The sequence below is a fragment of the Rhinoderma darwinii genome, chromosome 7 (genome assembly GCF_050947455.1).
Source record: "Rhinoderma darwinii isolate aRhiDar2 chromosome 7, aRhiDar2.hap1, whole genome shotgun sequence".
NCBI lineage: Eukaryota > Metazoa > Chordata > Amphibia > Anura > Rhinodermatidae > Rhinoderma > Rhinoderma darwinii.
Genome location: NC_134693.1, coordinates 106,461,772 through 106,485,940, shown reverse-complemented (window position 1 = coordinate 106,485,940; position 24,169 = coordinate 106,461,772). Strand labels below are relative to the sequence as shown.

Here is a 24,169-nt window from a genome sequence, read left to right as displayed (position 1 = left end):
ATGGATCTGCCATAAATATCCTGTGTCCTATAAATAATATTCACATCCCAAAGAGCTCAAAGTAATCGTATTTTCCTGGGAACCAATTGAGACACATCGGTTATAATTGGTGTTCTATTGGCATTTTGCCTAATTGAATGAATTTATGATAATTAATGGAAACTGGATTTATATGACTTAAGACATCTGCTTATCCTTTCCCAATTTCACAGTTTTGACATCTCTTATTAATTATACATAGCACTCACATGGGAGATGCAAATTTACAGTTGAATGTTTAAAAATCTATTTTATCACTGTCATGACATACTATAAGACTGGAGGGAAAATAGAGCAGAAGATGGAAACCAGAAGAAATTGTAACATGTGGGATATCTTGAGATCTTATGTAATAGTCACACATGACCTGTAATGGTTTCCTGATCTAGCACTTTGCAGAAATCTCCAGCAAGTACTTAGGGGTCTTGGCACTTCAAATTTCCACTTTTCTGCCTTTTGACTAAGCTTAAGTGTCTTCTCCTATAGACAAGGGACAACAATGTAATTTCCTGCCTGGTGAACCTACCATGAACAAACAGGCAGGAAAATGGATGTGATATAAAATAGTGTAAATCTTTATTATTGATCAAAAATGTAATAAAATAAAACATAAGAGAAAACGACAAGCCGATGATAAATAAAATCCCTCCAGGAAAGTACAAAAGGGGTAGTTCACATAGAGTATTGTGGCGCTGTTTTTGATGTAGAAACCGCACCAAAAAACGGCAGAAATCGCCTCCAATTGATTTGCCCTATCTTTGGGCGTTTACGTCTCTGACTTCCCATTGACATCAATGGGAGGCAGAGAAAGCGTTTTTCGCTGCGTTTTTTGCCCGTGGCGCTCAATTGTCACAGCCGAAAAACTATGCGAGAAACGCTGCAAACAGCGTGCAGGCAGGTCAAAATCTGCCTCAAAATTCCTGAAGAAAATTTGCGGCAGATTTTTCCGCCTGCAAACAACTCTGTGTGAACAGGGCCTAACCCTCCTACATACATATAAACATGAAACAATCAATAATACCCCATGCACACGACCGTAAAACATCTCCGTAATTGCGGATCGCAATACTGTCCGCAAATACAGACCTGTTCAGTTCTATTGGCCGCAGACACCTTTCCGTATCACTACGGTAGGGTGTCCGTGGCCATAGAACTGTGGCGTGAATTATGGAGCATGTCCTACTTTTTGTATTTTAGGGGCCGTGCTCCCATATTTTGTACAGGAGAATGGCCCGAAAATGCGGGCTGCGGCCGGACGTGATTCCTGGCACCGCCGTCTGCATGAGGCCTTAAAGTACTAGTGCCAATTTGTGAAAACTAGCAGCCCTAAAATACATTTAATTAGCACACAAAAACAGGCACATAAAGAAAGGAGGAAAGAGTACAGACCAAAGGAGGGAATCTTGACTCACAACACGTAGCGAATCACGTAGTATCTATTCTTATCAGTAGCATCTAAAGGGCCATTGAGATGGAGCAGGTATGTCCTGCATAAGGTGGTTGAAACTTGGGTGTATGCAGGCTAGCATAAATTCTGTCTGTCAACTGCTTTAGAGTCACCTGATTGATGCCAGGAGGTTTAAATGCCAAATACGCGAAATGCCCCTGGACCCCGGTGCAGTGGCGGATTAAGTAGAAGATGGGCCCTGGGCTGTTACCCAAACTGGGGCCCCCCTTGCGCACCGCCGCCCTGCCGCGCCGTAACTATTTTTAACACTACCTTGTTTGGAAAGCATTAAAGAGGCTCTGTCACCAGATTCTCAAATCCCTATCTCCTATTGCATGTGATCGGCGCTGCAATATAGATAACAGTAACGTTTTGTTTTTTTAAAAACTTTCATTTTTGGCCAAGTTATGAGCTATTTTATATATATGCAAATGAGGTTTGAAATGGACAACTGGGCGTTTTTTTTTCGTTATGTCCAACTGGGCGTGTATTGTGTTTTTAACTGGGCGTGTTTACGTGTATGACACTGACCAATCAGTGACCAGTCAGCATCATACACTCTACAGTACATTCATTTACACAGCAGCGATGTGCAGCCACATAAACAGAGATTAACGTTAATCAAGTGTCCTGATAATGAATACACATGATCATCCAGCCTGGACGTCATGTGTATTCAGAATCCTGACACTTCTGACTCTTTTCTGTGAGATTTCCAGCAAGTAAAACGAAATCTCGTTTACCTTGCTAGAAATCTCAAAGAAAAGATTCAGAAGTGTCAGGATTCTGAATACACATGACGTCCAGGCTGGAGGTCATGTATATTCATTATCAGGACACTTGATTAACGTTAATCTCTGTTTATGTGGCTGCACATCGCTGCTGTGTAAATGAATGTACTGTAGAGTGTATGATGCTGACTGGTCACTGATTGGTCAGCGTCATACACGTAAACACGCCCAGTTAAAAACACAATACACGCCCAGTTGGACATAATGAAAAACAAAACGCACAGTTGTCCATTTCAAACCTCATTTGCATATATATATAAAATAGCTCATAACTTGGCCAAAAATGAAAGTTTTTATTAAAAAAAACGTTACTGTTATCTACATTGCAGCACCGATCACATGCAATAGGAGATAGGGATTTGAGAATCTGGTGACATCATCACATGAGCATTGCAGATTTTTATCTCTGCTTGCATTCATTCAATAGAAACCAAGCAGAGATCTTAAAACACATGTAGAATTGTTACAGAAAGTATATCGGAAAGTGTATTTACACTATACCATGGATAAACTTTATTTGCTGAAACCGCAATACGCCTTTAAATGTATTAGTAATGCCTCTTGGGGTGAATGTGCCATACGTTAAGAATCTTGGTTGTAGCAGGGTTAAATAAATCCTATATGTCTTCTTGATATCGGCACATGGAGAAAAGATTAATGAAAGCAAGCTGTGGGAAACTGAAAAAGAAGACTAATGATGCTGTTGAGAAGAATGGATAATGATCTTGTTTTTGGTTGAGCAAAGACAAGGTCTGAATGTAAACTCTCTAAAGAGCCACGGTCCCTAAATAATACATCAGCCCGCTGTCTATCCTGCTCACTTACACTATTTACCTAGACTGTCCTTCGATCTCTTTCTTTTCTTTATCCGTTTTTGTGCCTCCCTGCGTTCCGTTTATTATCAGAATACTTTATTTTTCTCGTTTTCTTAAGCTTTTGTGTTTTACAGAGTCTGTGAAGTATCTCGAGTGCTCCGCTCTTACACAGCGTGGTCTTAAGACAGTGTTTGATGAGGCTATTAGAGCAGTGTTATGTCCGCCACCCTCCCGCCCTAAGAAACATGGATGCGTCTTGCTGTAAAAGGTGAGCTAGAACGATATCTTGTTCATGTCTAAAGTGTCAGTTAATATTTTATTTTCTATGTTACTGTAAAAATCAGTAAACTAAGTGCAGTAGCATACGACAGAGTGCCACTCGGGCCGTGTTTAACGGCATCCGAGTCGCACCCGACAGTTTTCACGGACCCATTCACTTTAGCGGGTGAATCGGGTCTGTGAAAACGGACCCAATTCTCAGATCCGTGGAAAGATAGGACATGTCTCTTAAACAGAGTTGTCCAGTCTTATGTAGGTTAAAACTATCAAACTGGAGACCAGGACGGGAGATAGATTTGTGCTGCAGTTGACTGTTTTGAAAGATTTCCTAGATTGATACATTGTAACAAATGCTCAGCTGCCTTTCAGCACCATGGACACTTTTCAGCCACTAAATGTATCACTTTCCATTTACTGATAGCAAGCAGAGAATGTGTAGAATTGCAAGTATACACAAAGGTTACATAACTTTTCATTTGCAAATGACCGGAAACCCCTTTTGGGGGGGTCGTAGAGGTTTATAGGGTTACAAACAAATTTAAAGGGGTTATCTCAATAGAAGATGACCCAGTGATCAGCTGATTGACACAAGTCCAGCTTCTCTGATCCCCTAGCAAATATCCCAGGAAAATCTGGCAAGCCATTTCCTATGCAACAGCCACTGCAGGGATATGTATTACATGGCGGCCATTCACATTAATGGCTGACCCTGTAACACATCGATGGACCACGTCCACCAGAGCAAGAACTTCTCTTTTGTGAGCAGCTCTCCGCTCTGGCTCATAGAGAGGGGTCATGGCGTCCATATGGTGATAATGAACATAATAATAAAACCAATAATCTATTACTCTGACTTTTACCATTTTGTAGACCCTCAGTATACAATTGTGGCACTTTTTTTTCCAATACATTACTCAATTTAGCATTAATTGTAATTCCCTGTTAGGATGGCTTCACACCTTTTTACGATTTTTGTGGCCTTTCTCTTGGAGTTTCTTGTTCTGGTTTTTTTTGGGGGGAGAAACACTGCGGCCAGATGTTAGCTGTCAAACCTTAGATAAAGTACGCACTACAAACATGGCGTTTTTTTAGGTAGCAATTTTTGGCTCAGTGTTTTTCAAAATCGATACAACGGTTGGTTTGATGTGTTTTCAAGCAGTTATTGCCGTTTTTCTCCCATAGACTACCATAGGTTTTGTTTTTCTTCTTTAAAAAAAATGCAAAGTGTAAAAGTTTTTTTTTATAGCGTTTTTTTTTGTAGCATTTCCTCTGAATAAATAATATGTTGCAAAGAGGAATCACATGATTTTCAATGAAAGAAACCCAATCAGTCAAACACACTATTTACAAAAAATCCCACATAAAACACCATAAAAAATGAATGTACTATTTTACCCAAAAATTTTTTTAGATGCGTTTTTCCCCCCCAAAAAAAGTCACACAAAAAGTGTGCAGCCTTCTGCAACTTTATTTTTTTTCCCATTGACATAGCCACATGAAGAGCTTGTTTTTTGCAGAATTCGTTTTTTTGGCACCATTTTGGGGTACATATAATTTTTGGGATTTAATGCGTTATACAGATGTGTTCACCATTACATTTGCTTAAATTTGATTAAGGATTCCAATTTCTAATAAAGCCAATTCAATACAATTTTGTGACATGATAGCAGAACCCTTGACAGGCTGCAACTTACATTACGACCACTGGGTGGCCACACATAGACACATATAGCATGGGCATCTCGTGACAGAGTATCGCAAAATCATGTTTGTTTTTTTTTTAAAATAGTTCTCTCGCACCACACATCTCAGGATTTGTTGAGATATAAGGTAAAGAAAGACGCATCTGTAAATAATATGCTAACTTTCATTTGCGGTTCAAAGCATTATATTGATACCAACTTTATATAGTTTTTTACTGTTTAACTACTTTTGAACAATAAATTTTTTTTTTTTTTACAAAATAATTTGTTTTTGTGTCGCCACATTACAAAAGCCATAACATTTTATTTTTCTGTCATTGTAGCTTCATGATGACTTGTTTTTTGCAGGATAAATAAAATATATATATATTACGGCTTGTTATGGATTCAGCAATACCAATTATGCATAGTTTTTCTTCTATTTATGTTTTTCAATAAAACATTGTGTAAAAGGAAAAAAGTTTATTTTAATTTTCTCTTCTTAGGATTTTTTTTCCCTGTAAATTATTGCCTGCGGCATCTGAGGGGATCAGACACCCGGTATCAGAGTCAAATCTAATCCAAGGTGTCTGGTATAAGTTACAGTTAACAGCTGCTGCTGATGGCGCGGGCACAGCTCCTGAGTCCGTGCCATAATAGTTTGGTGGAGTGCGGGAAATGATTAAAGGTGATCTTTGACCAGGACATTTGAAATTAAGGGAATAAAAGGGACGCCATCTCTTCTTATATTTGGTCTTCATTGCTGTGGCTGTTACCTTTTAGCCCTCCTAGCCAGCATTGGACTGGGGCTCCACCAAAGGAATGATTCTTATGTCCCACCACCCATCAATACAGATGGAGGCTGCAGACCCACTTTTAATTTCATCACAATCTTTTTGTTATCATTGAACATGCAGTAAACCCCATTTCAAGTGATTGGCTCCAAAGTCAACTCCAAATGGGCTTGTCTACTGCTCAGCATGTCAGAGCCTGAGCCCACTGGAGGATTCTCTGCTACTACACATATACCCAGGATAAATGTTACCCTTCATTGAGGGTAACATTCGTTCTGCAGACCATGATACAAGATTTTTGCAATTAAGTAGAAGGACACTTTATAAGTGAATCTGACATTGAGCAATGTGAAGCCGTTACCTGGTTACTGATTGATATAACGCTGGAGTATTATACTGTTTTGTCCGCTGTGTTCGTTGTTGTTTGTGTGTACAATTGTATACGTCTGTCAGCAAATGAGTTCGTGTGAATACATATTACATATGCGTTTAGGTATATACAGCTCTTTTATCTCTATCTATATGTTTACTGTCAATCATTGCCAATAATGTCATATAATTTATGCCTATTAATAGAAAATATGAAGTAAAGACTATAATATGGACTGTGTTTTCATGTGGACTCTGAATATCTGCCATCTTGTACGTAAACAATATATCCACCTGTATAGATCATCCATACACTTAGATAATGCTCATATAACATAGTGTCCAGATAAATAGTGTATATAGCATCCAGATAAATAATGTCATAAAGCATACAGATACATTCTTTATACTCCACTTCATATCTGCGTTCGTTTTCATAAATTGTGTTCCCAATACGGCAGCAGATAACATGCAGAGACTATTTTCTTTCCATAGTCACGGTCTTCCTGAGATGTCTGGCTTAGTATGCGTGTTGTGTAGTACACCGTACAGCTTATTGCTGTTTAGATGAAATAGTGACTCAAACGACAGGCTACACAGACGCTTGCACAGCTTAGGTGTGATTGCTTCATCCTGTTTAATCTCCCGTTAATATTATATTTTGAAACAATATTCAACCAAAAATCTGTACGTTTAGAAACCTTCAAATTATAAAAAAAAAATCTATTCAATGGTCTCTGTTATATGTCTTTCTGGTTGACATTGTGATCGGCATTATAATTTCCACACGAGTATTCACCAAGCTTTTTCAGACTCCCAAATACTAATCATAGGTAGTTATACAGTAATATGAGAAAAGGAGATGTCTTGTTACATAGCTAATCAGATTGGCCTTTCAGGATATCTGGGTAATAACCCATTTGGATGCTCACGGCCATATTGCTTGGCACAATGCATGCCCATAAACAGATATATATGGAAAATATCAAAGATCTATATGAACCGGTGACTTTTCTAATCTTTATTTTACGGTAGAATTCTTTAAGCTTTACCTTTGGAACGCTGTTATGATATATTAAGGAAATGTATACATTTTCTTGTATAATAGCCGAATAATTTTGTTTGTGGAATTTTTAATTCTCTATAGATTTTGTGAAGTGAGCATATACCTGATATCACTGGATTCTCACCACAAAGCGGGATCTAGGTTGTTTAGTCATGATTCTCTCCATCTCCTTCACTTTTCATACACCCTGATATCCAATTCAGACTTCTTTATTCATCTCCGAGGCACCGGATGCCAATATTGGTGAGATCAGCTGATGATCTAATATGTATGAGGGCAGCTTATCAGCCAGTTTAATTGCCAGATCCTTATCCTTGGGAGATAAGCTGCTAACAATGTTGACGGGTAGCTGCTTGTTTTCATTGTGAAATAAACATGCATGCTCTGCGGATCCAAGCATGCATGCTTATGAGGGTGTTGGAATAAACATCTGTTGGCGAAAAAAGGTCTCCGTGTTTAGCAAACATGGAAAGTTAAAGGGTCCCATAGATCATGCCCTCAAAAAGGTTATCATGAAGTAAACACCCCCTTCAAAAAGAAGCCGGTTCGGCAATTAGCTGATCGCCGAGGGTCTGGCTTTTTTTTTAAATCCCTGCTAACGCAAGGGGAAGCCTCTGCCAGCCATAGACAATCTATTTCCACCAGAGCGGGGGCCGCTCTTATTCCCTCTATGACCTCCATATCCGAGTGAGTAAAAGCGAGAACGAGCCAAGGTGTCCAGGCTCAGGATGGGTAGTTGAGTTTCCATTCGATAGCAACATGCAGGGGCAAATTTTGATTTTCTCTTCTTGGTCCCCACCTCTCTGTGCACAATAGATGAGAGAGTAGTGCTGATACAATACTTTCCTATTTATACAAAATATATAGAAGAGGTCACATGCCCAAAAGTATTAATAATCAATATGTCTATAGCAATCAAAGCTATATGCATAAATGCAGTGATAGGAATGATATTCATTCCAAACACCATATGCTGGAAGGCCACCACATTTTTTGTTTCTCCCGGTAAAAAAGGGAGCAAGCTTCCAGTCATAATAGCCGAGTAAGGCTGATTTTGGCATATTCTCTAACAGGCGTGTGTGTTGTGGAAGGATATAGTGCATGGTACACTGCTTGTTTCGACTGATGCACTTGTTCTCAGATATGCCATTATTAGTATTGGGCTTCATCCATTTCCTTTCTTAACATATGAATATTACTGCTGCACTCGTAATACAAGAAGTATCTATTCGTTTATCTGACTTTTTTCTATGATTAACACATTCTTTTCAGGACAAAATTTTCATAAAGGATGATCCTAAATTGAAAATATATGTACATACAGTATGAAACCTGTAATGATTGAGACTATAGATCTGTACAGGACATGTCCTTGGTAATATGCTGTTAAGGATCTGCCAGGCACAGCTTCTGTATCCACGCCCATAGGTAATCAGTCTGAACCTGCTTTTATGTCTGTGAGACTGACTCCATCTTCCACCACTCAGGATGGCAGGCTTAGGAGTGGGAGAGCCTATCACAGCCTGGCCAGACGGAGCTAGCTCCCGCCCTCTGTCTATTTATACCTGTCTTTCCTGTTCCTCCTTGCTTGTGATTCTTCTCTGTTGGTTTCCTGGCCCTGCTGCAGCTTCTTGAACTACTTGTCCCTGCTTCGTATTGACCCTGGCTTACTGACTACTCTTCTGCTCTGCATTTGGTACCTCGTTCACTCCTGTTTTGACTCGGCTTGTTCACTACTCTCCTGCTCTACGTTTAGCACCTTGTTTCTCTCCTGGTTTGACTCGGCTCATTTACTACTCTTGTTGTTCTGTGTTTCCTTGTCTGTCGTGCACTTATTGAGTGTAGGGACCGTCGCCCAGTTGTACCCCGTCGCCTAGGGCGGGTCGTTGCAAGTAGGCAGGGACTGAGTGGCGGGTAGATTAGGGCTCACTTGTCTGTTTCCCTATCCCTGTCATTACATATGCATTATGATTGTGTACACTAGGCTTAAATACATGTAAATATTCAAAAATATTTCAATCTTTGCATATTATTCATCCTACTTGGTATATGCGTTTACCTGCTTTAAGCCTGCTGAGATGACCTAGAAAAGACTACTAAGGAGATAGACTAGGACTACAGCTTTGCATTCTGGGGATGCAAGTATTAGAGTTAAAGGTCTTGCCATGAATTAGCATTTCTAATACAAACTTTCATAAAGACGTTCATTGTTTTTATATTTTTTTAAAACTCAAGGACAAATGACGGGCAATTTCAGTTTCTAAAGGTCTAGATGAAAATAGACATAGTTGAGATTATAATAGAGGACAGACCAGGTTATGGGTGGAATTCACGTGTATGAGGTGTTTCCTTCATACATACTAAAGGGTAATGAATGAGCATTAAATTATAGACACAGATAAAAACTTTATTTTTAGGATTTGATGCCAGCACCTCCCTTCTTCTAGATAGCAATACTTCTGAGCGAGTACCTTAGATGCAGCTCAGCTACCTTTCTATTATCAACTAGTACCAAGTCTGATAATTTTCTAGTTTTTTGTTCCGAAACTGTTTAGCTCGACTACATGGGTGTATTTGCTAATTTTTGTTGTTGTGATTTTGCCTTAAATCGGGGCGAAAAGTCACGGTTTTGCAAAAGTTGCTGCAAAAAGACATATTATAATTGCAATTTGGGAATATGCATTATGTCTTCCTGTCAAAACCTTGCCATTGGATTATATTATTTGCCAGATTGAGGCTCATGCACACAAGCATATTTGGGATTCTTGTTTGTTGTAACTCAAATACGCAGCCTATGTGCCCATGCTGTAACTCCATGTGCCTCCTTATAATCATATCTAATCGTATCTAAGAAAGAAATTATCATGCTAAAACCTATTCTCCCCTAAAAGCACTGCACGGACCCCAATACAGTTTCGTATTGTAATCCCCATTGCAGTCCAGATCCCACCCAAAAAAAAAAAATTATTTTTATTTTTAAACAGATGAGTTTTTATTCCATTGAGACGCTACAATATTAGCAAGATTCTTAAAGGGTAAATAAACTTTTTAAAAACTTCCAGCAGGTCATAGTAACATGAGCAGTTTTAATCGAATGAACAAGTGGTGTACGGACTCATAGACTTTGTATTGCACCCAAATACCGCTCGCTCGGCTTTTCGAGGAAAGCAGATCAAAAACAAAGTGGCAAAGCGCTCGCCAAAGTGCTTCTGCTGCTTTGTCTTAGCGATCGATGGGGGTCTCAGTGCACAGACCGCCACCGATCAAAACCTGTAACCTGTCACTATGACATGTAAGAAGTTTTTAAAAAGGTAAGTTATCCTTTAAACAATTCTTATTACACAGTTTACAACTAAACCACAGCAGCTCAGAGCTTATTATAAGATAAAGAAGCAGAAACAGGAGTTTTCCCTTTTGTGTGAAATGTTTAAGGTTCAAACTCTTTATAATAATTATCTTATTATATATTGTAAATTCTAATAATGACCATTCTCAGAGTTCAGTCTCATCCACTCCTCATATTACCATTAACCCCCTTATCACAACCCTACCTCCATTATGTATAGATTTATATTGTATGGCGCACTTTATTCTCCCTTTGTCCATTGTATATAAAATTTTAAAAATAAAGAATTTACAACAAAAAATTTAAGACACATTTGTTGACAGCAATCTTGACTAATTTTATGAAGCAAATCTTGACATAACTGGGGAATTCTCTGATTATTATCAACATTATTTATGTACAGAATGACTTATCTAGGCATTTATAGGATGCACGTGGAAGAAATCTTATGTTTCGTTATCATCTAAGATGTTACATGTCACATAATACATTTTGGAAGGGAATTGTTGTTGTGTTACGACAAAATATGTACTGTCCTTTATGTCATTATAACTGGTGTTATCTTCCATCGATAGTCTCCACTTGACACAGTCTCTATGTCTGTGGTTCAGATATAGAAAATAGCTGTTTTACGAAGATTATTGTTTATATGATGTGGCTGTTAGAAGATCAGAAGGTACTGGGCCCAAATGATACATTTGACAAATCTGACAAGTGTCATAAGGGTTGACATCCCAGAGATTATTACTTGGATTATCTATAGACGATTCTCCGAACATAACCAATGTTTACAATTAGACTAGAAATGCCCGTGGTTCTTCTGGTCCAGTCCTGATATTCAACTGCGGTTCCATTTATTGTACTGATTCTCCATCTGCATTGGAAACCAAGAGCACTTGCCAAACGTAATTTTTCTGATCCCATGCAGGACTTTAACATAGCTCTTTGATTGTAAGTATTTCTATTCCTCTGCACAATATATTCACAAATACCCTTCTACATATTGATGGTGAGAGTTCTTTCGGTGGCCACATACATTTTCTCATTGGGACTTGCGTCTGATTTCTGAGATGCTTATGATGAACTTGTACCTGTATTAGGCTGGAGTTACAGGATTTGATGTATCAAAATTTTGTCAGAAAATTGGATCTTGCTGCCAACATCGCTCATTCAGAGGGCAACTTTTATTTTTTTCACTGTTAAAAGTTTATTTTAGACACTGATTGGTTCTTATGGGCATCCACGGCTGGATTCTAGAGAAAGGTCACATAGGACAATTGCTATGGGACCCCCATCACTGGACCAGGACACAGCCTCTACCATCCCCCTTTAAAAATCATTCAAACAACTCAATGCTCTCAAAAATATTTATTATTCTTTAATATAATGCTGACAAAATATTATACATTCATTTTGCTCAATTTACTAGTCGTATTAACCAGACAGCTCAGAGTTTATCCTCAGCTCGACTTCTGTTTGACTCTGCTATGGACGCAGGGCCACCAACACCACTTTGGCCCACATTAGTTTCCTTCTGCACTGTGATTAAGTGTAAAATGTCATTTATATACACCATGTGTATGGCATGAGAAGCATGATGTAAAAATACACCAACATCATCATGACATAAATAGGAGTTATTGGAAATACATACAAGGAAGGGGGTTACACTGTTAAAACCATCCCCCTTGTGCACCTTTCACCTGTATATGGGTCCTCAGGATACAGATATAGTTGTATTCAATGGTGGCGCAGTGAGCCAAGAGCCCAACACGCACTGTCGTATGGGCAACTATTCCACCTATTAATACATGATGTCCATCTGTATCATCGGATTAGAATATGTTTCTGTAGACTGTTAGCTCAGCAGTGTTAGAAATCCGAACCATTTATGTTCCCTATTAAGTTCCCCTGCTGGAGAAATGAAGCATTACATAGCACCCATTGAAATAAATGGGCCTATCTATATAATGCATGGTCGTGTCCAGTACTCAAGAGCAATAAGTGCTGTTTAAAGTGGTCTAAACTCAGGTTAATAGATAGCGGTCCCAACCCAATAATAATTCAGAATGCTCTAATAAGGCATTAGTAGAGTAACTGAGTATATATTTGATCCATATATTGATGCTTCATTCTTATTAAAATGCCACTGAATGCATTTCTAACATCTTTAGCCAATATAACAGTTATATTACGGAACTGTAAAACTAGCAATTTCCTTAAATAACATCATTATTGCAATCTTCGCCTTTACAATGGGAGTGATTGGATAATAACCCTGCGATGCAGACCCCTGCCGCTGCCCTGCAGACGTCAGCGCTGTACAGGTTCCATGTCAATGTGTCTATCAATGCGCTGCTGAAGTGCTGAGAGGCATCCCATGCTGTCATCGCCTGTAGACATTGCGAAGTAAAGTAGTCTCCAGCCTTAAACCTCACTTCATGGCGCAATTTCTATTGCCTAATATATTTTTTAACAAAGCAAAATGGTTGATCACACGATATATTTGTAGCTACTATACTATTAACTTCAAATGTTGGTTATTTTTCTACATGTGGTTTCCACCGATACTTTCCCTTCCCTTCTTATTCAGATATACAAGCACATGCTATCAAAATGCTAATGATCCTGAAAACATCACTGGCATCATTTCTCGTGTGACATCGGGTTAGCAGGGCAAGGTGGATCCTGTACACGGCTCTCTATATGCATACTGCTTCAGCTACGCTTTTTCTAATTGTCTTTCTTTTGTTTTCCACAGAAGAGGAATCCCCGACTTGTCTCAGAACACAATGACGTAGCCCGTACACCAAACAGTTGTGTTTGCTTGCTCTTTCTATTGACTATGACCCCCCCCCCCTCCAAATACTGATGTAGCCCCAGCTTCTGTGAAACACATTGTTTAATATTAATCATTGCTATTCTTTCCACGGTCGTCCTACTTGAATCTTTCCGAATTTGTCATCTTGTATGTTAAGAATTGAAATAAATATGTGTTATGGTGTTTGCTTTATATATACCTGTACATGAGATTCCTTGGATTAAATACTTGGTAAGACTTTTAAGGGTGCACATCTTGTAATAAAGTCTGCTTATATTATTCTGAACAGATTTCTATTATTTTGCTTGCTGGACCTTGTGATGAATAGATAATAATATATGTGATATGTCTGCAGTCCACAGAGATGTTGGATGTGACTGTATAATATGGGTGCATTGGTATGTAAGTGTCTGTGCACAGGGGTTAGCAGAGGAGAGGGAATGAATGGGGTACGATGGATGCATGCGGAAAAATGAATGAGGCAGAGAGGGGGAGAATGAGTGTGAGGAATGACGCAGTAAAGGGGGGGAGGTCACTGTGTGACTTCCATTAACCCATTGTTTGCTGCTTAACAAGATACTCCAAAAGGCATATAATGCTGTATGTTAGAGAATTTCCAGTGCTTAAAGGGTAACAGACATAAGTCCCTTTGGGTAAATAGTCTTTTTGCGGCACGTATTATTAACTCTTGCAAATATTGTGTCTATATATTAAGGCAATGAATATTACAATGTGCAGCATTTCTAAGAAAAGGGTTAATATTTTTCTCCATAGCTTTCTTCGCTATTTCTGTACAATTTCTAAATTTCCTTTTTAAATTCTTATTCTTTTTCTCTGTCCATCCCTCTCTCCCCTTATGTATTTATAGCTCTCTCTCTCTCCCTCACTCCCACTCACTCCCCCTCTCTCCACCTTCTCAGCCCCTGATTGGTTTGCAACCTGTGTGCCACTGACAGACAAATTCTTGATACGGAGAGATAGAGATAGAAAGATAGGAAGACTGAACAGGTTAAAAGAGGGGGAAAAGGCGTATGAATGATAACAGAGAAAAAGAGGCAGCAGCACCTGAGATCCGCACTTGTACCTGTGAGACTGACTCATCCAAGTCACTCCAAGCAGCAAGCAACACCTAGATCTACTCTACCTGTCGAGACTACAACCGGCTGCTTGTCCTGTATATAGACCAATGTGCTAGATCAGGTAGGTACTTATGAAGCAGACATTGACCTGCTCTGGTAGATATTTACCTGGTGACTGAACGTTAGAGATTTACCTGTCTGCCATAGAAACACCTGGGAGTAATGTAACTCTTCATGTTAAGTAATTATATAAAGAACTATATTGTTTCTGTATCTGCACACAAGCTCTTCACCATGGTATGATATGTTTGTGTGTATATATATATATATATATATATAGCTATTATTACCTATCCAGTTTCCCATAATGCACCTACATTGGAAAGTCCAGGGGTAGCTATGACATTTAGGTGCTTCTATCTCTATTTCCCTTTTGCAACTTGTATCACTGTGTATCATTGTTTTTCACAAAAGGTTGCGTCGCATCCTCTACATAGCATCAGGCTATGTGTTAATTGTTTGTATATATAGTATACATGTTTATTGGCAACCTATTATCTGCATCTGTCTAAGTCGCCTTCATGTCTTAATTGTGTAACTGTGGAATACACTTCATCTCTGCCAATACACCTGTGTCTTAGACAGTCCATAATAACTGTGTATAGGCTTTTGTACGGATTATGAAGTTTTATATGAACAGCTTTGTATTACTACGATGCTTTCTCTTGAAATTCAGTGGTTCATTATGTGTTACTTTGTGCCTTTGCATACATAGCTCAGTGTGCCTGCGTCACCGCTGTCCTTGATCTTTTTTTTTTCTTTTCTTGTTTATATAGTATATTTTTGTGCCCTTTATATTTCCCTGTGACAGTGTGTTTTGTATCTATTTGCCTGCGTCAGTTTATATGACATTGTATCTCATTCTCTTCTCTGTGCGTCTATATATATATATATATATATATATATATACTTACAAGTACATTACATTATGTTCTGTCTAGAACAGTTAATACACGTCAGGAAGTTAAGTCACACAGTGGCATAGACCATAGGACACTGCAATACATGTGAACTTACTGATAAAGATTAGAAAGGAGAAAATAAAATATTAACCCTTTCAGCATTACACCACATCAATGTCCCTGATGACATCTGCTCCGGAAACCAGACTTTGATGCAAAAGCTGTAAAACTATAATTATAATCAGGCACTTTAGTGGTTGGAATGGTTATAACTGCACATATCTAGGCTTTAAAGGCCAAAGGTGACGATTTATCCAAACACATCTATATATATATAAAAAAATACAATTGAATTTAACCTTAATCTGTAATAGGAAACAGCATTGTCGTTTTCTTAGCCTAGAATGATTTTAGTAAACGTGAATTTTATATATATATATATATATATATATATATATATATATATATGTGTGTGTATGACCTTTTAATCCTGCATCATTGGGACCTGAGTTAGGTGAGCTGGATCTTTCAGTTGTGGATTATTGGATGCTCATAGAGAAGTATAAAGGATTTACTTGTAGGGGTAGAGAACAAAAAAAATCAAGATTAAGTGTAAAGACAAAATATGCTTCTAGAATTGTTTTATTAACCAGAGAAAATGGCATATTGGTTATCTATATGACATTTTTCTGCTTCTGCTCTTGTAAAATTTCACATATTACATATAAATCAAATGCTGGATTAGACCTCATGCACACGACCGTGTTTTTCTTCTGTGTGCTATCCGCATTTATTGCAGATAGCACACTGACCCATTCATTTCTAATGGTTTTTGAGGATCCGTTGTTCAGTTCTGCAAATAATAGAACATGTCCTATTTCTGTCTGTTTTTGCAGACCTATGCCGCCCATTCAAGTCTATGGGTCCGAAAAAGTAATGGACAGTGCATGGATGGCATCCATGTGCTGTTCGCATTTTGCAAATAAGTTGCTAGGAAACGCCTGGGAAATCCCATCACGTGACCTTCTTATGGGTGTTTTCAAGGGGGTTGGCACAAGATAGTGCCAATTTCCTCCTTTGTTTTTTTTTTTTGCGTAACATGAAATACAGATGACATATGGAAATAACACGGCCGTAATATATGACCATACGGAATGGTTGCAGAGGTCACTCGGCGGCATTATGAACCCAAATACGGACACTAGGATCTGTAGTTTGTGACCCAATCAAGGCAATGGCCATGTGCATGAGGTCTAAAGATTATTTTCGTATTTCATATTTTCATTTTCTTATTTTAGCATATTATCACCCAAATTTGGCCTTACGCTTTAAAAAAAAAAAAAAAAAAAAAAAGACAAAAACACTTACTTTACCCCCTTTTACATCACGTATGGGAGATCCACGTTCTTTAGAGCAAAGAGAGGAGTGGATCAAATATTATGGAATGTTTCCTTTCTCCTTTGTGACACAATTTTCCATTTGAGCTAAAAAGACGTAGAGGAGAATAGATTTTCTATATGTGATTTTGAAAATCACTGTTAAAAATACAATCCATGGAATTGATTTGTGAACTATTGGCAGCCATATCCTCTATAAATGCTATTGTTCAGAACACTACACTGTCTTTTTAATTATTTACCAGTGAAATTAACAAGGCCTCGATTCAACTACTAACATCATCTCTATAGCAACAAAAACCCAAGAGGAGAAACATATTTTAGGAGTCAAACTTTGGCCCATTGAGCTGTCAAATCCCATTAAGTGGATGGACATCTTATATTATGTTAACCCTTTTTTTTTTTTTAAATATTACCATAAAAGATTTTACTCTCTCTACATGTAAGTAATAGATTTAATGTGTACAATTTAAAGACAAAATTACACCAATATTGGTGTAATATGAAATATAAATCCCACACCGGATTGGTCACAATGTGAGCTTCTACGACAGTCGTAAAGTCAGTACATGACACTAGTCCTATCAGTATTTGAAATAGCTGGTCTTCAGAAGCCCTGAACATCTGGCAGCTATATCCAAACTCAACTGTCTCCAAGATAAGGATTGGTAAGGGAGGACATGTAAAGGCAACTCCAAATTTCAGCTGCACAGAGCCTTTTTCAAGCATGGTGGTATAATTATATCTGTTATGATGTGAATTTAAAGAGGAACTCTACCTTTTGTTTCTATCCTACATGTCTCAAAGATATGCCAAAAAATAACATTGGTGGTTGTCCTTGAGCTGGGACCCTCACCGATTCCCAGAACAAAGACATCATACATGACCATTAAACTGTAGTAAAACAAAGTAAAAAGGACATGGCGCCACATAGTGCAGTTCAGATATTAATGTAGAAGAGCAAGTTCATGAACAAATTGCTCACCTTGTAGTTGCAAGTACTGGCAGGTATTTGCAATGTAAAAGAAGCTGCTGCCAATCCCAAACGCAAACACTCGGAGGGGTTGCCAGAAATAGTAAATGTATAAGAGCAAAAACGGGAACATACAGGCGCTGCTTGGTTATAAATGGACGAATAGATTTATTTCGGTAAATGAAGTACAGATGCTACGCGTTTCAACGCCGGACTGGCGTCTTCATCAGATGCCAGTCTGGCGTTGAAACACGTAGCATCTGTACTTCATTTACCAAAATAAATCTATTTGTTCATTTATAACCAAGCAGCGCCTGTATGTTCCCGTTTTTGCTCTTATACATTTATCATTAAACTGTAGGAGATTCTTAGTTATGAAAATCTCGGACAAGCTACAAAAGGATCTGAATAATTTACCAAGTGTTGCAGGAACTGTGATCTAGAAATTAGGGTTTCAGCTCACATAGCATTTTTATTGTTATCTGCCTGGCATGTCTGTATGCCACGTCAAATAATAGCAAAGGGTGTAATTTTTGTAACTCAAACACTAAAAACAACTGCATTAAGTTGAAGCAGAATGAACTTTTTTTTAATTTACATTCCACCAAAAACAAAGTCTATATTTTGAATTTCTACAGTATAGGACATGCAGGGCTAACATCAGAACCAGCCAAACCTTCACAGATAACAGGGCCCACTGGTTTTGGCGGGCTCATAGTGATCTGGATAAACATAGTCTATGCTAGTTAAACTCAGGGGATAAACTCTTACCAAAGGGCCCATACACATGTGGAATGTGGGACTATAGTAGTACTTTTTGTTTATGCATACAGTATATCAGAAAGGCGAAAAGTATGGGTGAGAAACTTAAATTTGGAGACGAACACTATAAAATAAATAATTGTATCTTTTTTTTTTTTTTGTCAGAGTGTAGATGTGAAGGACAAGCTTTGGACCTGGCAAAGAGACCTAAATGAAGAAATCTATTCGCTAGATGTCAAAATATAACGTGTGACGACCTTCAACGTAGTAACAACTCCTGTTATATATATTATATTAGATAGTTTGCTAAAAATCCAACCACTAGGGGAACGAAAGGCACCAAATGCATCCTTAATGTTCAGCTAGGGGATTAAAGAGTAAATTTTACCAACCTAATAAGAAACATGATGTCAAAACTCAACCAAAGAGACATATTCTTCACTATATAAAATATACATCTCAAGAAGATAAGTAGCATAACACAACTACCAAAAGCCTTTTCTAATTTCATCATAGTTTTATTCAGAACAATAATTTCCCTATTCTAAAAATATGAAGCGGCAGCTGGCATTAGGATATGTAAATATTTCTCAGAGATACGGAAAGATGTTAAAGTGTGCATAAGATGACAAGAGGATCACTTAAAAGAACCATGTTTTGATCTCCCTGCATGATGACGCCAACTTCTCCTACAAGCTTCTATTCAAGTTCTTATACTGACATTAACACAACACTGTATGCCAATTTCTCTTCTACACCCAATGTGACTGCTCCTGGGCTACTCATCCCTTTAGTGTACTTAGTTGTATGTGCTGTAGGATTGTGGGGTAACACCTTGGTGATTTACCTAGCATGGAAAAGTCCTACTGGGCAGAATTCAGTCACAGCTCTTTATATTTTAAATTTGGCTTTGGCTGATGATCTTTTTATGCTGGGCCTACCTTTTCTGGCTGCCCAAAGTGCCCTGTCCTATTGGCCTTTTGGGTCACCTGTCTGTACGATAGTAATGACTCTAGATGCTGTAAACCAGTTTACAAGCATTTTTTGCTTAACAGTGCTCAGCTTGGACAGGTACTGTGCTGTTGTTCGCCCTATACAATCGGCAAAGTGGAGAAGACCCAAAGTAGCAAAATGTGTCAATGTCACAGTATGGATTATGTCCTTTTTGGTTGTGCTTCCCGTAGTTTTCTTCGCTGGCGTTCCCAAGGATTCTGGAATGTGTCATATTGCTTGGCCTGAGCCGCAACAAGCATGGAGGACTGGTTTTATTTTATACACTTCTGCACTTGGATTTTTCTGCCCATTGCTAGTTATCTGTATATGCCACATACTTATTGTGGCTCAGCTAAGATCATCTGGTAATCGCGTTAGGGTGGCTCCAGCTCGACGCCAGGGACCTGAACGTAAAGTTACCAAGATGGTCGCCCTTGCAGTGACTGCCTTTATACTATGTTGGCTACCATTTTATGCTTTAAACATAATCAATCTTCTGTGGCCTCTGCCTGCAGGTCCAAGACTTTATGGACTTTACTCTTTTGTTGTAGCTCTTTCATATGCTAACAGTTGTCTGAATCCCATTATTTATGCCCTACTTGCTCGTCCATTCCAGCGCGGCTTGCGACGTGTCCTCTGCAGGACCTCTGTGAGGGTAGCAGATGGAGTTTTGCATGGAGGAGATGATAGAGCACAAAGGGAACAGAGCAGAGTTAGTGGCATCTCTGAAGAAAGAAAAAGTCCAAAAGTGGTTGGAGTAGGTGAGAACGGGCAGATATCTACATGTGAAGAACCACTGCAGCAAGATGTTGGTTCTTCTTCACAAAATACTCTCCCAGAGGAGATAAGTGCTTCTGAAAAAGAAAATATGTTAGGAATTAGTTATTTGTAAAAGTCCACTCTGGACAACCAATATTTCTTGGAAATTGAAGTGGAATAAGCGAGTTCTATAGTCTTCAATTATAACTCGACCTACTGCACCAATTACAATCACTTGAAACTGGAAGAGTTAAATTTAATTCAGGACTGCAGAAAGAACATTTAAAATTATAAATTGGTAATTGTATGAGCAAAAGTTGGAAAATTCAATTTGGGAATAATTTCCAAAGTTTATATTTAAACTCCAGACTGGTCTTTGTAAATCATCTTGAAGTATAAACCTCTTTCATCTTATTCTTAAGCGTTTAAAAGAACATTCAAGTATTTCAACTAAAGGGATGAAAAAGATTGAGAAGCCTACAAAATGAGAAGATTACGCTTTCACATTTCTTGCGGCAAACAAAGTTTATAGCGAGAAATTAGATTGATACCTCTGCAGGCCAGAGATGTATAGAGCCAAAGAACTTTCACATACAATTCAGTACTATTGTATTATTCTTATCTATAAAAAACATAATAACATTTAACATGCTAAAATAAGATTTTGTTCTGTTTTTTTTATGCTGCATTTATAAAGGTAATATGCAAAAAAATAATAATACATCTTGAACTGTTGCTTCAGAAGGTGCCAGACCAAAATACTTTTTATTAGCAGAAATCTCCAGTTCCATTCACACTCTGTCCTCTCATATGTTCTTTTATCCTGTGTTTTTTCCACTTGTAATTTCGCACTGACTGCCGGTAGAATATTCTGAACAATGAGATCCACTGTAAAAAAACAGAAAGTTGTCATTAATTAAAAAAAATTCCAAGCAATGACATGAATTCATTTTTCTCACATTGATGGACTGGAGTTGTAAAAATCGATAATTATTTTGTACTCTTCAAAAAGATTTTTATATCCACCACCGAACATGACTGAAATCTATGAGTTAGCAGCAAAACAGGAAAGAATTACTGTGGTGCATAAATGCAACTTATCAATATAAGGGCCTGTGACATTTCCCTTTGGCCTTGAGCAGCCAGTATTTTTCCTTGTGCCTGGAAAAGTAAATATCGCTTTTAAAGCCCAGACAAATAGTTTATTGTGTTCTAATCAGATTTTCACTAATTATTAAAATTCTTTCTATAGAAAATCAAACGAGAGTTTATTATATTATCCCAGTTTGTTCAGACCCTTTTAAATGCAGCTGACCATCAATGCATTAAGTAGGCAAATATTAAAATAACATTACACGAGCAAAGGACAGAAACTAAGGAGAAATGAAGGATAAGAGGAAGGAAGACTTGAGGACTATAATGGGTGGTAGAATTGATTCTCCAGTTCAAGATTTGGAGCGAATCAGAATGATTTGCGTTTTGGAAAATATTGGAGAATAATATTTTTTAAAGAATTGTTCATCTCTAGTAGAAAAGTCTTAAGCTACCCAAATACTATTAGATTTTGCTTAGCTTGCAGACCCATGAATTTTTTTTATTTTCTATGTTAAAGGAGTTGCGTGAGATTAGAAAAACGGATCTGCTTTTTTCCCCCCAGAAACAGCAATACTCTTGTCTATGGGCTGTGTCTGGTAGTGGAGCTCAAGCTGCAATACCAAATACAATCCATTGAGAAGAAAGACACTTTTTCTGGGAAATAAAAAATACCTTTTTCTCTAATTTCAGACAACCCCTTTAAGCTTATGTATTTTTCGTTTTCTGTGTACTCACTCAGTAGTCAACGCTAACAAGTTTAAGGGTTTTAGCTTCATTGTAAGCAATTCTTTTATATATTCTTTAACCGGTTCCCGACCGCTGGCTGTGTATTTACGGCCGGCAGTCAGGGTCCTTAAAACCCGCGCCATAGACTATTTACAGCGCGGGTTTTGGCTTGCTGCCCAAGCGATCGGGCAGCTGAATGTCGTGTCTCCGGCAGTCAATCACTGCTGGGGACCCTGAGGAGTAGATAGAAGCAGCTTTCGTTGCTTCTATCTTCTCTGATCTCTTCTACACAGCGCTCAATGAACGCTGTGCATATGAATAGAGGCAGCGGCAGCGTCGCTTTCTCTTTTGGTCCCAGTGATCATGTGACTGGTCACATGATCGCCGGGATGCCGTTAGTGGCAGACTGCTGCTGGGTCTTACTAGACCCAGCACAGCCCTATTATTGACAATAGTCACTATAACAGGGCTGACTTCCCCAGTTGCAGTGAAAAAAACATGATGTAAAAGAAGAAAGAAAAAAATATAAAGTCCCCCAAAGGTCTTTTCTGACCTTTGAGGGACAGACTATAGTAATAAAAAAATTAAAGTAAAGTGCAAAAAAGAATAATAATAATACACATAAAATACCCACCCTAATAAAACGTCTCCCCGCCAGTCATTGTCGTAACGCTAGCCCTGAGCCAATTACACTAAAATATTAACATTTATGGTAGACAATGACGATCACAAGTAAAAGGTCTATTTTAGGGTAAAACTATGTTATTACCAGAAAAAAATAGCTAAAAAGTAAAAAAGCTTATTTTTTTACTATTATTTTCAAACTTTAAGCCTAAAAATTCTAAAATAGCAAAAATGATGTGTATAAAAATGATAAAAAAAGAAACCTGCATTGTCTATGGAAAAAACAACACAAAAATCACATCGCTAGCCCAAAAAAATAAAAAAGTTATAGCCGTTTAACTAACAGGTGCTAAAAAGGGCTAAACGGTGTCTGGTCCTGAAGGATCAAAATAGCCCGGTCCTGAACCGGTTAAAGGGGTTCTCGGATTTGGACAATTGCTTTTTGTTAGAAGGTTCCCCTGATGATAAGTTGCTAACAGGGTGCCCTGCTGCTTGGACTCCTAACCATCAACTGTAATCTATGGAGCAACTTGGCAGCAAGTACTCAACATCCCTGCAGTCTCCCCACGTGGAAAATAATGCATTACACCGTTCACATTTAAATCAATGGGCTGTCCATGTACTGCATGGAGTTGTCAGGTCTTTCAGTGCAAGAGATACTCTTTGTCACTTCTTACATAGTTACATAGTTTGTACGGTTGAAAAAAAGACACATGTCCATCAAGTTCAACCAAGGGGGGAAAGGGAAAGTAAAAAATTTCTACACTTCTCTTCATCTTGGTTAAAGATGAAGCTCCTCTAATAATGTAGAATTCCTAAGAATAATTGAAAATAGGGTTTTCTAACCAAGACAGCCCCTTTAAAGTGGATTCAATGGTGGAACTCCACCTTAAAGGACAATAAAGTATTAGTTTAAGATTTCTTCTAAGCATACCAAGTTAGCATACAACTCCCTAACATAATATTTTAATCTCTTCCTGCCCCATGATGTCCATTTACGTCATTGGTGGGAAGTGGTTCCCATGAAAAGCCGTTCAGTTATGGCACGCAAGTGTAGTAAGCTCCGGACTTGAGCCCGCATTATCAACAGCCAGAGCCGGCTGTAACATACAGCCGCACCCCTGCTGCAATGGCCGGACGCGGAGGTAACTCTAACCCCAGCTGTTTAACCCCTTAGATGCCACAGTCAATAGCGATTGCGGAATATAAGAGGTTGATGGAGGGAGGAGGCTACCTCTGTATTCCACCCCCCCGCGAGTGATCATTGGGAGCCGATGGGTTTCTATGGCAACTGAAGGCCTGACAGTGGTCTCCTGGTCTGCCATCTATGAGAGCCTATTAGGCTGCCTG

The 24,169-nt window shown here is 38.4% G+C and overlaps 2 protein-coding genes across 3 annotated transcripts in view; both read left to right on the top strand.

Annotated features, from left to right (window-relative positions):
- RAC2 (Rac family small GTPase 2) overlaps positions 1 to 13,735 on the top strand; it is an 85,235-nt gene extending 71,500 nt beyond the window's left edge. Inside the window, exons 6-7 of one of the 2 annotated variants that reach the window (XM_075832336.1) lie at positions 3,227 to 3,360; positions 13,390 to 13,735. In XM_075832336.1, the coding sequence (XP_075688451.1) occupies positions 3,227 to 3,357 (131 nt within the window). In that variant the 3' untranslated portion in view covers positions 3,358 to 3,360; positions 13,390 to 13,735. Of the gene's footprint in view, positions 1 to 3,226; positions 3,361 to 5,160; positions 5,244 to 13,389 lie in introns of those variants that run through there. The other variant, XM_075832337.1, reaches the window with a different exon arrangement.
- A 642-nt stretch (positions 13,736 to 14,377) lies between these two features.
- Positions 14,378 to 21,301, top strand: SSTR3 (somatostatin receptor 3). The gene is made up of 2 exons (XM_075832335.1): positions 14,378 to 14,649; positions 18,788 to 21,301. Exon 2 carries the CDS (start codon positions 19,293 to 19,295, stop codon positions 20,505 to 20,507), a length of 1,215 nt encoding a protein of 404 aa, XP_075688450.1. The 5' UTR covers positions 14,378 to 14,649; positions 18,788 to 19,292; the 3' UTR covers positions 20,508 to 21,301.
- The last annotated feature ends 2,868 nt before the right edge of the window (positions 21,302 to 24,169 follow it).